Genomic DNA, 14,129 nt, shown 5'->3' with positions numbered 1-14,129 from the left:
CCAAAAAGTGCAGTGCAACGCGTTTCGCAGGCCAAGCCCGCTTCATCAGGCAATAAACGTGGGGACAAAACAGAATTTCGGCAATAGCAGGTGTAGCACCTGAGGCGCTACACCTGCTATTGCCGAAATTCTGTTTTGCCATGTTTATTGCCTGATGAAGTGGGCTTGGTCTGCGAAACGCATTGCACTGCACTTTTTGGGGTACTATATAATAAATGTGATTGCTGAGCACCTGAGGCGCTACACTTGCTATTGCCGAAATTCTGTTTTGTCCCCATGTTTATTGCCTGATGAAGTGGGCTTGGTCTGCGAAACGCATTGCACTGCACTTTTTGGGGTACTATATAATAAATGTGATTGCTACTATTCATACAGTCTTTCGTGTCTGCTTTATGGAGGTAAGTCCACCACTTCCTCCAAGCAAATTTTAAAGGTTTTATCCATTTTTATCCTGCTGGCGCCTCTGTTTTCCTACTGCTATGCCGTGCCCACCCCTTGTGGAGGGGTGATCTACCCCTTTTTTCTGATCTACAGAGAGCGACTTCTTATCCCTGAGTGAGGACAGGTCTAATCTCCTCACCTGCCTATACAGTGGTTGCCTATGTGGTAACCCACGCTTGTGAGTATACTCTTCTCACTGATTATCCTTACTTTATTTTTGCATAACATTCTACACTATATTGGGCTCTCGGTTTCTTTAAATTTAGTTTTTGCTTCATGTTTTTATTAGAAGTACTAACTTATTATGAGTAACTGCTTTCTATTATTCATGAGTGCTATCACACCTTGCCCATGTTACCAGGTCCTTAAATTTGTTGCCCCAAAATTATATTCCCAACACTCTTTTAGCATTTCAAATTTTAATGAAATAAATTGTAATTAAGCATGAAAAAAATCTTTAACCACAGTGTTCAATCACAGTGCTGAGTTGAAGTTGTTTTGTGCATAAAAGTTTAAAGAGAATGATGAAAATTCTCCTTAAATTTTATTATATAAAGAAATTAGAGGTAGTAAAATACTAAAAGGACAACACAGATATAAACACAGGACAAAAGCCTAAGAAAATAAAAATGTACTATACATAATGATGTATACTGTAATTGGCGTTTTCATTGTCTTAGATTCACAAATTGATTTTTTTTTTTTTAGAAATAAAAAATAAGTTTAGACAATGGGAAAATTATGCTTGTTTTATATAAAATCGAGGACATTTAAAAAACACCAAGAAACTGAAATGTTGCCTGACAGAAACAGTAAAATATAAATAGCTTTTCCCTAATCGGCTTGATTTACAAAAGGAAGATTTTTTTTCCCTTAGCTGAGTGAAAATGTTCTGTTTATTGTTTTGGTCATCCCCATGAGACTTTGTTTGATACCAACACAAGTTCTCTGAGCTAAGTGGAAAAAAAAAATCTACTGTAGCAAAGCCACTTCTAGCAAGTCATGTTAGCATATTAGCTAAAGAGAAGACCTTTTGGGAAATAAGCCAGTTGGCATTCAACTGAATTTTTTTCTTCCATAAGGAAGACAGGTTATTTCTTTATCACTGATTTAATGAGTCCGTAGTCCAGACACTAATACTTTTAATGATCAACCATTCATTTTGGTTTTTAGTCACTAGAATTCGAATACAGTCAATGTTAAAAAGGACTTTACGATCTATTCTGTCCATTTCAAAGCTCCCATCTTTAAAGTCACCCAATCTAAGATATGTAGTACACTTTTTGTTTCTTTTATTTCCAACAAGTCTTTCTCCAACTTCTAATGTTCCATGGTGCAACATGTCATTCTGACGGTCGTCTGTTCCTGTGCAGACTTTTATTCTGCTTATTTTTATTGGTTTTTCAAATACTATGTGATAGAAATCTCCACTAGATGGAGTCTTTGCCCAGAAATATTCTTCTGTGCTACTGTATGCTTTGTGAACATCATAATTTTCAAAAACATTCATATTTGTGCTGAGAATTGCAGAGGGGTTATCAGGTATGTCAAATGAGTCCTCTTCAAAGTCATCATCCTTTAGTTTATTTTCTGCACCTTTGTATGATGAATAATATCCCATATGCTGAAAAAGAGATGGCTTAAAGCGAATTGGTTCTTTTTGAGCAAGCAGGCTTCTAAAGTGAATAAGAAGCCAATCACAAGGCATTTCCTGGTAAAACATGAGCAGAAAATGGGCTAGACGTGGCAGGTCATAAGTGTGATAAAGCTTTCCAATGTATCCCAACTTTGAAAACTCCAAGGTGACCCAGTTTGATCCTTTTCTTGAGTTAATTACTTTTTTAATTGCTGTCAAGAAATTCTTAGAGCACCTGACATCATCTTCCAGCATGAGATAATAATCAGAGAGGTTAGCACAAAAGTTTAACAGATAGGCATAGTCAACATTTTGTTTGGATCTAAATTTGACTCTTGCATCGGGGTCATTGTAATTTCTTTTCAGACCTTCTAAGACAGGGTAGAATTTTACTGGGGTGTGGATAATTGCTAGTCTTCCTGCAATGATGTGATGTGAAAATTTTCTTGATATATCTTGTACTATGCTTTCGCACCAGGTTAGGTCAAACTCTGCTAAATGAACAACTACAGCAATTTCCTTTAGGTCATCATAGCTTGACTGTTCAAATACAGACTTAATGGTTTCAAGTAAATAATTCCCCTTCTTCCGTTTCACAGATGAGAGTCCAATTGTAAGGAATCCTAGATAAAGATAAAAAAATAGTAATGGCTATTACTGGATAAAATATATCACAAAAAAAGATAAAAAATGAATGTGAACTTTTACAGTTTAATTATTTGTTCTGCTGAATTAACCTATCGGCATGAGAAGATAGACCTGTTTAAATTTGTTTGATTTATGCCAAATCGTTCTATTGCATATTAACCAGTTCCGGATCCTTGCAGCTTATATACACTATACGCCCCTGAAAACTTCACTTTATGACCACATAAATACACATACACTGCCTTGTTTTACTTTAGTAAAAAAACAGTAATCATTCATTAAAATTAAAGTTAACACACTCATTCATCTCCCATGTACTGTTCTATGTACAGAATATATGGGGACATCCAGTGGACAAAAGATAAAATTTAAGTAAAAATGTATTGCAAAATACATTCCATATACCGTATATACTTGAATACAAGTCGACCTCATGTACATGTCGACTCCAATATTCAACCCTCTTAAGCTGGAATTTTTGACTCAAGTATAAGTCTACCCAGCAAACTTAATGACTGCTCAGGAGGGGTTAATGACTGCACTGTGTACAGTATTGCAGCGATTAACACCTGTCCCTTACAGTGAAGGTCCAAGGACAAAAAAATACAAAAAAACAAACAAAGTCCACTTACCTGGGGCTTCCTCCAGCCCCTGGCTGCCGTCCTGTGCCCGCTGTGCACTAGGTCGGCTTCCCGGTCGGCTTCTGGTGTGCTCCACAGTGCAGCCCCAGGTAAGTGGACTTTGGATTTTTTTTGTCATTCTTGGATAATTCCTTTAAGTGCAGCGAATACCTCGTCCAGGCCACTAAGTGCTGCAATTATTCACTCCCCTTTATGCAGCCCAGCATTCCCCCCCCCCCCCTACCCCTTTCCTTGTTAATTGTTGTGGCCAGGACTTTCAGACCTGTATTTTCTCTGTATTTCCTTTCCTCAAAGTATCACTTACCACAGGGTAAATTGCTACAAAGGAGAATGCCACTATTTGTAAACACATTACTCAGTGTGCTTAGTGTTGCCCGGGACTAGTGTATAAGTTGACCCCTATAGTATTATTAAGTGAATCAGACCTAAATTTCTAGACTTATACTCGAGTATATACAGTAGTTATTAACCCCTTTTTCCTCCTCTACCATAGTTACCAACATAAAACACTTGTAAAATAAAATAAAGCCAAAGTGACAGCTCAAAAAACATACACAGTTACCTTAAGGCTTTTTTAATATGTATGTCATGAGGTTATATTGCTGTTATTTTTACAAATAAGGGCATGTATTTATTGATATAGTATAAACAAACACAAAACAGAAAAATACACCTCTATTTCCAAATAAAATATTGTCACCAATAGTCATTACATCCATCATTAGGTTGGACAGTGCCTTGCGCCCACACACACGCCCACACACACTCCCACACACAGATATGTGCACGCCCGCAGTCCTACCTGTGTGCACGCCCACACCTCTGCAATACGGTTTTGAAACACACGGATGCAGGTGGACACAGACACCTGTGGTTTTATTAGATAGGATACATAATACTAGGGATATAATTTAAATGTTGCTTTAACCAGGACAAAGGGGCAAATAAAGTCTGTAGGTTTTATCTATAGTAGCACTTTATGTTTTCAAACTGTAATGATGGAAAATTGAGAAATAATGAATTTTTCACCTCCCAAAAAAACCTAGTTTGCTGTGCAAAAAACAAGATATAAATCATTTGTATGATAAGTAACAATAACGTTATTGGCGAATGAATGGGAGGAGTGTGAAATGTGAAAATTGCTCTGGTTTTTAAGGGGAAATAACCTGTGGTAGGCAAATGATTTAAACAACTAGAAAAATATGACAAGCTCCAAAGCAAAATAAAGCGAACCTGAAGTGAGAGGAATATGAATGCTGCCATCCTTATTCACTAATAAACAATGCCAGCTGCCTGTTTGTCATGCTGAGCTTTTGGCTTTACTTGTTTTCACACATCTGCACACATCAGCAAAAAGCATGCAGGTAATAAATTAGACCAGCGTTAAAGCATTAGGACCCTTATTCAATTCCCTTTTTGTCCTAAATGTTCTCCTGGTAGATCATTTTTCATCTTCTGTATATAATAACTTTTCAGCACTCTGCAAATGAAAAAGTAAAAAAAAAAAAAAAAATACTGTCTAAATTATTCTGAGTATTTTGTCTCTCAGCCTCTGAGTGTCATGGCTTTTACATGCATGAGAACTTGTGTATGCATCTGCATGCACATTTACCTTGTTGTTTATGCTGAGCTACCTGGGTGATTACCTCTTCTTTTGCCAACTCCTGTCTGTCTAAAGGTGGCCACACACGATACAATAAAATGATCCGATTTTACAGTAATTCGATAAAAAACATTGGATTTCCAGAGAAATCGAAAGCTTTTTTTTCATTAGAGCAAGAAATCCGATTGGATTTCCCGTTTTTTATTCGATAAAAGTTGATCAGGAGTGCTGGATTTTTCTGATCAATTTTTATGAAAATTGAATGTTGTGCTGTAGATTGTCAGTTTATTAATATATACACCCAAGCAACTTTCTCAGAGTTTCCAATGATTTTTATCATAATTGAGGAAAAATTGAACATACGTGTGTGGTACATTGGTCAGATTTTTGAAATGTTACAATCAGTCGGAGAAATTGATTGCAATCCTTGAATTGAACAGATATTTAAAAAATTGTATGGTGTGTGGCCACCTTAACTATCTGCCTTGTTGTCAAAGCTCTGGATGGCGTATAACTTCCTCTGTTGCTGAACTACAGCTATCCACTTCATTACTGAACTACAGCTTGGCTGGAGACATGCTCGGCTGTAAACCTGGCCAATTATTCAGATCAATTATACCATTTAATGACCCCAATTTCCTGTTTCAACATGCCTGGACTATGAGCTGTAAGAGAGGTTGTTCTTACCCTCAAAGTCTCCAAACTTAAGATGTGTCACACTATTTTGACTTTTACTCTCTTTCTTTCCTCTCTCGACAATGTTTTTTTGCCACTTTTCTCTTTCTCAATAAATGGCAGCAATTGGTGTCAGTGGTCAACACAGGAGGCTGGGTCCATGCTAAAACAGGCCCTACATAAAACTCTTCAGGCACCCCCTGGCCTAATGGGGTGCCCGGTAATGAGAGGCAGAAGTTTATATCCAATCAACTTGCAAATAACTTGATTGGCTAAGTTTCAACTCAGTGAAAGCGCATCTCTAATAGATGCTCAGTTGTAATTGGTAGACAATCAGTCTAAATTGGTAGATTGGGAAGTGTTCACTGACCTATAGAAATTATTACATTACATATTGGCTGTATGTAAACTACTTCTTCCAGCACTACAGCCTTGGGTGGACCTTGGCCTCACTAACAATGTAAATTACTACCATTGGTATTTCACATACTGTATTGTTTTAACAGTGAATGGTCTAATTCACGGGGGTTACAAAAGCATTTCTGATGATGCAGCTGCAAATTGAGTAGTAACAAACAATCATTAACCAGTTGTTTTTAATGATGCTAGTGTTCCAACTTGCTGTAAGTGTCTTGAGTGCACAGGGTTTATGATTGTTTGTATGTAAATTCATTACTCTCCTCAGCACCTTTTTTCTTTAAAATCCTGGTCCCAAAGCAGGATGAACATAGTTCCCCCTTCTTTGTATGTATATTGATTAGTAGACTGCTTGTCTGCTCTAGAATATAAGAAGGGGCATAACTACATGTATCTGGTTTATTCCAGCATGTCTGAAGAAGCTGCATTTCATGGAATGCTACTATAAAATACTTTTAAACATTGATGAATAATAATAGACAGTGGCGTAGCTAAGGAGCTGGGGGCCCCGATGCAAGTTTCACAATGGGGCCCCCCAAGCACTCTATACATAACAATTGATATGGCGCACCAAAACCTGCAAACGGCAACTACAGGGTCAGAGGTGCAAGAAGGGGATGGGGAACAGCTTGTTAAGGATTACCACTATTCAAAGTATCTATAGAAGTGATTATTATGAGCACAGGACCAAGAGAGAGCTAAAACTGTAGTTGTGGGAGGGCCCTTCAGGGCCCCTCTGGCCTAAGGGCCCCGATGCGGTCGCTACCTCTGCAACCCCTATTGCTACGCCCCTGATAATAGATTGTACTCAGAACATTTGATGCATTAGTACTGTTTACTCCCTGGATATTTTTTTTAATGTACCCTATCACACATTTAGCAGATAAGCTACCCAAAATCAACTGAAAAGGAATTCAAAGTGTGAGATCTATGGAGGCTGTCATATTTATTTCCTTTTAGAGAGAAATAAGAAAAAGGGATACATGGCAGTGACTGCAAGCCAGATAACTAGAGATTAAGGTGTTGGGGGCCCTGGGACGCCTCTTAGTCTAATAGCAATCAGTGTGTGACGTCTGGGGTGGAGGGATGGGGGTGCTGGAGGACCTCGATCGGGCTCTGCACCCTGAAACAAGCATGCAGCCAAAGTTGTCTGATTTGTCATAGACATCTGATCTACATTCTTGTTCAGGGTCTATGTCTTTAAGTATTAAAGGCAGAGGGTCAGCAGGGCAGCCAGGCAATGTGCATTATTTAAAAGGAAATCAACATGTCAGCCTCCATATCCCTCTCACCTTGAGTTCCCTTAAAAATTAATGGATTGATTGATTGATTCAATATTTTTCAATTGAAGTGATATAATTAGCTGGAACATTTGATAATCACATAGCCAGCTTAAAGTACACCTGAATGCTTGCACAGGGCAGAGGGAAAACATAGTATTTAGAGAGTCACTGTCTAATTCCCCCTCACCTGTGTCTAATCACAAGCTGTAATTTGATCTATCCCCTGTGTCAGCTGACTACCACAGCAGATAAGCTAATTTAAAAGCACAGAATGTTAACAATATGTCTGCTTCCATAAAAGCAGGAAGTAGAAATACTGCTGAGGTATTGCAGGATTTGTATCAGCTGTAACAAATAAATGTTTTTCTTTATAGATTATTATGTTGTTGCATATTTAGAGCAGAGAGGAAGTTCTGAGTTCCGATCCGCTTTAGAATTCACAAAGCTGCTACATCCAAAGTAAAACCGCAGAATATTTCTTCAATAGTATGTTCTTTTCAAAAATATCAAATATTTCCAGCATGCTATTATAAAGGCTCAAATACATCCTAAAATGTTGTAAGTATATTAAAGCTGCTATATACTATATTTCAAGCATGAGTAAAATATGACTGTCTAGACCACAAAAGCAGCACTCTTAACTTTACAGCTGCTTTAGAACCTGTTAAGAAAATGAGACCTGTTATAAATTTTAGCCTTTTGAACCATCTTTTTAGAACACAAGAAACTATAATTCTTGAGCATCTTTATAAGGTAGAGTGAAGTCATACAGTTACCCATGGTGGGTTGTTTGTCTTTTCAATAGTGCCTTTTCGTCTATTCCAGAAATATACTATTTTGATGAAATCTGAAATGTAAAGTCCTTTGAAAGGACCACTATCGTGAAAATTGCTAAATTTTAAATACATATAAAATTATACAGATAAGAAGTACTTTTCTTCCAGAGTAAAATGAGCCATAAATTACTTTTTTCCTATGTTGCTGTCACTTGCAGAAGGTAGTAAAGGTCTGACAGAACCGACAGGTTTTGGACTAGCCCATCTCCTCATGGGGGTATTCAGGGTTTTATTTATTTTCAAAAGCACTTAGTGAATGACAGTTGCTCCATCCAACTGCCAAGAAAGTGTGTAGCGATCAGGGAGACTGACCAGCATCTCTGTATAAATGCTTTTCAGATAATTTCTTTATAAAGAACAAAGCCCATGCTGTGCCCATGAAGAGATGGATTAGTCAAAATCTGTCCGTTCTGTCAGATTTCTACTATTTACTGTAAGCAACAGGAACAGCAACAGGAAAAGTAATGTATGCCTCGTTTTACTCTTGAAGAAACGTACTTCTTATTTGTATGTGTTTACATGTATTTTAAATTTTACAATTTTTCGCGATAGTGGTCCTTTAATATTTCTGATTTATATTACTTACTTTTTCTTGATAGCGGTATTCCAGCCAAAATGCGATAAGTTACATTTATGGAAGATGAAAAATTAGAAAAATCCCTTATTGTGTTGACATAATGATCTGAATTAAACTGTTGAGTTGGAACATCTCTCGGTCTTTTATCTTCTTCCTAAATCAAATAATGGAAAAAAGAATTATTATTTAACTAGGTGAAAAAAATCTTCCAAATACAATCCCAGAGCATAACTCTCCTATGCAGTGTTGCTGTAACGATCTGCGGCGATTTCCATTCAGCACACACCGCATGCGCTGAAGCAGAAGGAGATCGCCACAGTCACAAAAGCAAAGTACCCAGTATAAGTTTGTAGAGGAGAATTCCAACCAGCAGATGGAGCTGTGGAGTACAGAGGGATAAGTCCTCTGTACAGCCACAGATGCCAGTTTGGAATTGTATGATTAAGCAAGACTGGGCAACAAGTAGCAACTCAGAAGAAAGCAAGAACAGAGACAGACTATGTGAATGTCTACCAAACTAGTCGCCACCCAGCGACGGTAGACATATCACAGCAGAACAGACCAGAGTAAGAAAGCTAATCGCAAGAGAGGCAATAGCTATCAGCAACACAAGACTGAGTAAAGGCAGAGCGTGAACTGAGTAAGAAAGACACAGCAAATCACCACAAACTGAATGCCAATGAAAATAACAAACAAACTAGCTGAACGCGGTCACCACACGTTAAGCGCAATAGCGACAAAGCGCGTCCACTGTACGACCACCGCACGTTAAGCGCAACAGTGGCAAAACGTACCAACCCTGACTAACAAATGAACCCGGAGAAAGAAAACAAACAGATAACGTGAACGCTTGCTAATCGGTTGCCTCGCACCAGACAACAGCAAGCGTTCGTTTCAGACAAGACAGACAGAAGGAGTAACCAGTAGCAACCGCAGCTAAGGTTATACTCCAAGGTTCAGACAAGAAAGATCCACCGCCTCTAACGCTAGGGCGAATGCGATCTAAGAACAGGACAGAACGATTCACTGTCAGCCACCGTTGGTGACAGAACAATCGCACGGACAAGACAAGGCAGACAGAAGGAGTAACCCGTAGCAACCGCAGCTAAGGTTATACTCCAAGGTTCAGACAAGAAAGCTCCACCGCCTCTAACGCTAGGGCGAATGCGATCTAAGAACAGGTCAGAACTATTTACTATCAGCTGTGATGAAACGCGGAAAAGCCGCTGTCTCTCAAGGCGAGGCGGCTGTTTCCGCGTCCAGCATGGCGTCACAACGCGGAAAAAACGCCGCATGCCGCTTAGGCAGAGCGGCGGAATCCGCAATGGAGGCGGCTCCCGCACTCAGTTCACTGGATACATTGCAAGACAGTACTGGTGTGGCTGGGACTGATAGTCCACCAAGATTCAGACTTACACGCGCGCGAGCACAGAGGCAGAGTTTAAATAGCTGTTAGAAGGGAGTCGGCTGACCAGCTGGGTCAGCTGACAAATTCCACTGCTCCCATTGGACCAGCAATTAGGGAGGTCCTGGAAAGGTCCTAGAGTATATATACTGCTGGTTGTTCACTTGCTCTTTGTCTGGCGTGCGATCACACACGTGGGAGCACCCAGATCCGTAGTCAGATCCGCAAGTGTGCCGGGACCAGCTGGAGCTGTAATCCTACACTTAGCTAGATTCTGTTGATAGCTAAAGTACTAGTTTGATTGTGATTATCTGTTATGACTTTTGCCTGCCTTGACTACCCTTCTGAACTCTGATCTTGTACCTCGTTATTTCTGATACTCTGTTGCCGAACCCCGGCTCGCTCCTAGACTCTGTTTCTGCCTCCTGATTTTGTACCCCGATATATCTGATACCCCGTTGCCGAACCCTGCCTGTACTTTGACTCTGCCTTTGTCTGCTGATCTTGTACTTTATCTGTCTGTGTGTTTACGACCTGGCTTGTCCGACCTCGAGAACCGACCTTACCGTTAGAGGCGGTTCCTCGCTCTGTTAGCGATCCTTCCTCCTGAGGGTCACTTTCAGATATACCTTCCTACTGTCAGTCTGACTCCTCCCGTCTTGGAGAGCTCAGGTCTGCGGAAGGAATCTGTGCAGTACTCCTTGCTGCATTGAGGCCTTGTCCTCTAAGTGTTACAGTTACACCAAACACTACACTCTACCCAGGTGAACAGAGGTTAGTTTGTATATCGGATTATCGGTGAGACTGCAGATCACTTATAATCTGGTATATATCTGTATTTCCGGTGATACTGCAGATCACCGGTAATCAGATACTCTCTGCGCCCACCGATCGTTACAGAACGCCAGACCAAATACAAAATGGACGCAAACACTGATTGTCTGGGTGTACTTGCCACTTCGGTGGACAACATCAATCAAGTACTGGGCACCCACATGACTCTTATTGATGCCCTATCAGGGTCTGTACAGATCCTCCAGACATCAGTGGATCATGTGCGATCCTCTCCTAGCTCTGACATACGTATGCCTGTACCTGAAAGCTTTTCCGGCCACAGATCTGACTTCCGGAATTTTAGGAGTAGAGTATTGTCCTATTTTGAGTTGAGACCCCAATCTTCGGGTACTGAGACCCAGAGGGTCACGTTTATAAAGACTTTGTTGTCCGGCGACTCCCAGTCTTGGGCATATAACCTGCCCGCCGGAGACAAAGCTCTTACCTCTGTAGAGGAATTCTTTAACGCTATGGCAGTAATTTACGACGATTCGGACCTTGCTTCGACTTCTGAGCGGAAGCTCAAGCTTTTGCGTCAAGGCGAAGGTCCGGTCGAAGATTACGCGGCCGAGTTTAGGAGGTGGTCAGTTACGGCCAGGTGGGACACTTATGCCCTATTAGATCGTTTCTTGTCAGGGCTGTCCGATGAGGTCTCTGATTTGATGTTAAGCCAGCCCGAGCCTAGAACAGTCGATGAGGCCATCTCAGCGGCCATCCGAATCGACCGCAGGCTGCGCTACCAAAAACAGACCAGGGGTAGTTCCCGTGTCAGAGGGGTATCTTACACTACGGTCCCAGTGACTCCACCTCCTACTATTGCACCTTCTCCCGTCTTGCCTCCATCCGGGCCAATACAGATTGCTCGGTCAAAATTGACCCAGGTAGAGCGAAGACGGAGAATGACCGAACAGCTGTGTCTGTACTGTGCTGAAGGGGGGCATATAGTACAAAACTGCCCTAACAAGCCGGGAAGATGCTACCGTTTAGGAGTGGTAGGGGGTAGCACCCTAGGTGCCCGGCTCATACCCTTAAACGAAAAACGTTTGCTCCTTCCCTGTATGATTACGTGGGGGGACAAATCTGAAGCCACAGAAGCCTTTGTTGATTCAGGCTCCGCGGCTAACTTTATGAGTTCAGAGTTTGCAGAAAAGTTGGGCATTCCGCTCACCTCAGTAAAACCACCTATCCAGGTTACTGCTGTGGACGACTCCCCGCTGCAAAGGGACCGTCCGCTGTCTCAGACACCAGAGGTGGAAGTCACTATTGGGGTTCTGCATAATGAAAGTCTAAGTTTCTTTGTATTACACATGACCACCTCCACAATTGTTTTAGGAATGCCCTGGCTGCAGCTCCATTCGCCACAAATTAATTGGGCTACAGGACAATTAACTAGTTGGTCAGACTTCTGTTCCCAACAGTGTCTAGGGAAGGTGACTTTAGGTCAGACCAAGTTGCATGTGGAGGGGGTTCCCGAGCAATACTCCGAGTTCTCGGATGTATTCTGTCCCAAGGCTGCTGACAAGTTACCTCCTCATCGCCCTTTCGATTGCCCCATCGATCTCCGTGCCGGTTGTATGCCCCCTAGGGGTCACTTGTATAATTTGTCTGGACCAGAGAAAATAGCGATGCAGGAGTACATTCGTGACAATTTAGCCAAAGGGTTCATTCGCCCCTCCCGGTCGCCTGCAGGGGCCGGTTTCTTTTTTGTTAAGAAAAAAGACGGAGGGCTGCGACCATGCATCGACTACCGTGGCCTGAATAAAATCACGGTGAAGAATCGTTATCCGTTACCATTGATAGACGATTTATTTACGCAAGTCACGAACGCTAGGATCTTTTCAAAATTAGATCTGAGGGGTGCATACAACCTGGTCCGCATTAGAAAGGGTGATGAATGGAAGACGGCCTTCAACACTCCCGACGGGCATTACGAGTACTTAGTGATGCCCTTCGGGTTGTGCAATGCGCCAGCCGTCTTTCAAGAATTAATCAACGAGGTATTCAGGGAGGTGTTGGGTAGATTTGTACTAGTATACCTTGACGATATACTAATCTATTCCAACAACCTCCCCGAGCACAGGGTCCACGTTAAATTTGTGTTGGACAAATTGAGGCAAAATATGCTGTATGCCAAGGTGGAGAAATGTATTTTCGAGGTGACCACTGTCACATTTTTAGGGTATGTGATCTCCACCTCAGGCCTGTCAATGGATCCTGCCAAGGTCACAGCTGTCCTGGAATGGCCACAGCCAGTGGGGTTGAAGCCCCTGCAAAGATTTTTAGGTTTTGCGAATTACTATAGGAGGTTCATAAAGGGATACTCCACGATAATTGCCCCTCTTACCAGTCTCACAAAAAAGGGGGCAGATACCAACCACTGGTCTCCTGAGGCTGTGGCAGCTTTTTCTCACTTGAAAAAATTGTTTTGCTCTGCACCCATATTGAGACACGTAGACACCTCTTACCCATTCATTGTGGAGGTTGATGCCTCAGAAGTTGGAGTAGGGGCTGTGCTGTCTCAACGCTCTGGGCTGCAGGGGAGGTTGCACCCGTGTGCCTATTTCTCTCGGAGGTTTTCACCGGCAGAGAAAAACTACGACATAGGCAACCGGGAACTTCTGGCCATTAAATTGGCATTTGAAGAATGGCGCCACTGGTTAGAAGGGGCAGAACACACGATCACGGTGTATACTGATCACAAGAATCTGGAATACATCGAGGGGGCTAAGAGACTAAGTCCCCGACAGGCCCGTTGGTCGTTATTTTTTACGAGGTTCAGATTTATTATCACATACACTCCAGGCAGCAAAAACATCAAGGCAGATGCCCTGTCCAGATGTTTCGAATTAGAGACAGCACAGCCCCCCGCTCCTGAGTCCATCATCCCGCAGAGGCTGGTGTTAGCAGCCACAGAGACCTGGGAGGATTGGACAAAGGTTTTGGGTCCCTTTCAGCAGGATGTCCCTGAGGGGAAACCGGAGGGGGTCTTGTTTATCCCACTGTTTTTTCGTCTACAGGTCTTACAAATGTTTCACGCCCATAAGAGTGCTGGTCACCCTGGTGCTGCCAGAACGCAGGATCTGATTGCCAGGTGTGCTTGGTGGCCTTCTATGGCAACAGACTGCAAGGAATA

At 41.7% G+C, this 14,129-nt stretch overlaps 1 protein-coding gene across 1 annotated transcript in view; it reads right to left on the bottom strand.

Annotated features, from left to right (window-relative positions):
* Positions 1–1,189: 1,189 nt before the first annotated feature.
* MGAT4C (MGAT4 family member C) overlaps positions 1,190–14,129 on the bottom strand; it is a 248,749-nt gene continuing 235,809 nt past the window's right edge. Inside the window, exons 4-5 of the mRNA XM_068272780.1 lie at positions 8,767–8,911; positions 1,190–2,700 (exon numbers count right to left, since the gene is read on the bottom strand). Of these exons, the coding sequence (XP_068128881.1) occupies positions 1,544–2,700; positions 8,767–8,911 (1,302 nt within the window). The 3' untranslated portion in view covers positions 1,190–1,543. The remainder of the gene's footprint in view (positions 2,701–8,766; positions 8,912–14,129) is intronic.

This window comes from Hyperolius riggenbachi, chromosome 3 (assembly GCF_040937935.1).
Source record: "Hyperolius riggenbachi isolate aHypRig1 chromosome 3, aHypRig1.pri, whole genome shotgun sequence".
NCBI classification, from domain to species: Eukaryota; Metazoa; Chordata; class Amphibia; order Anura; family Hyperoliidae; genus Hyperolius; species Hyperolius riggenbachi.
This window is presented reverse-complemented; position numbering and strand designations above follow the sequence as displayed.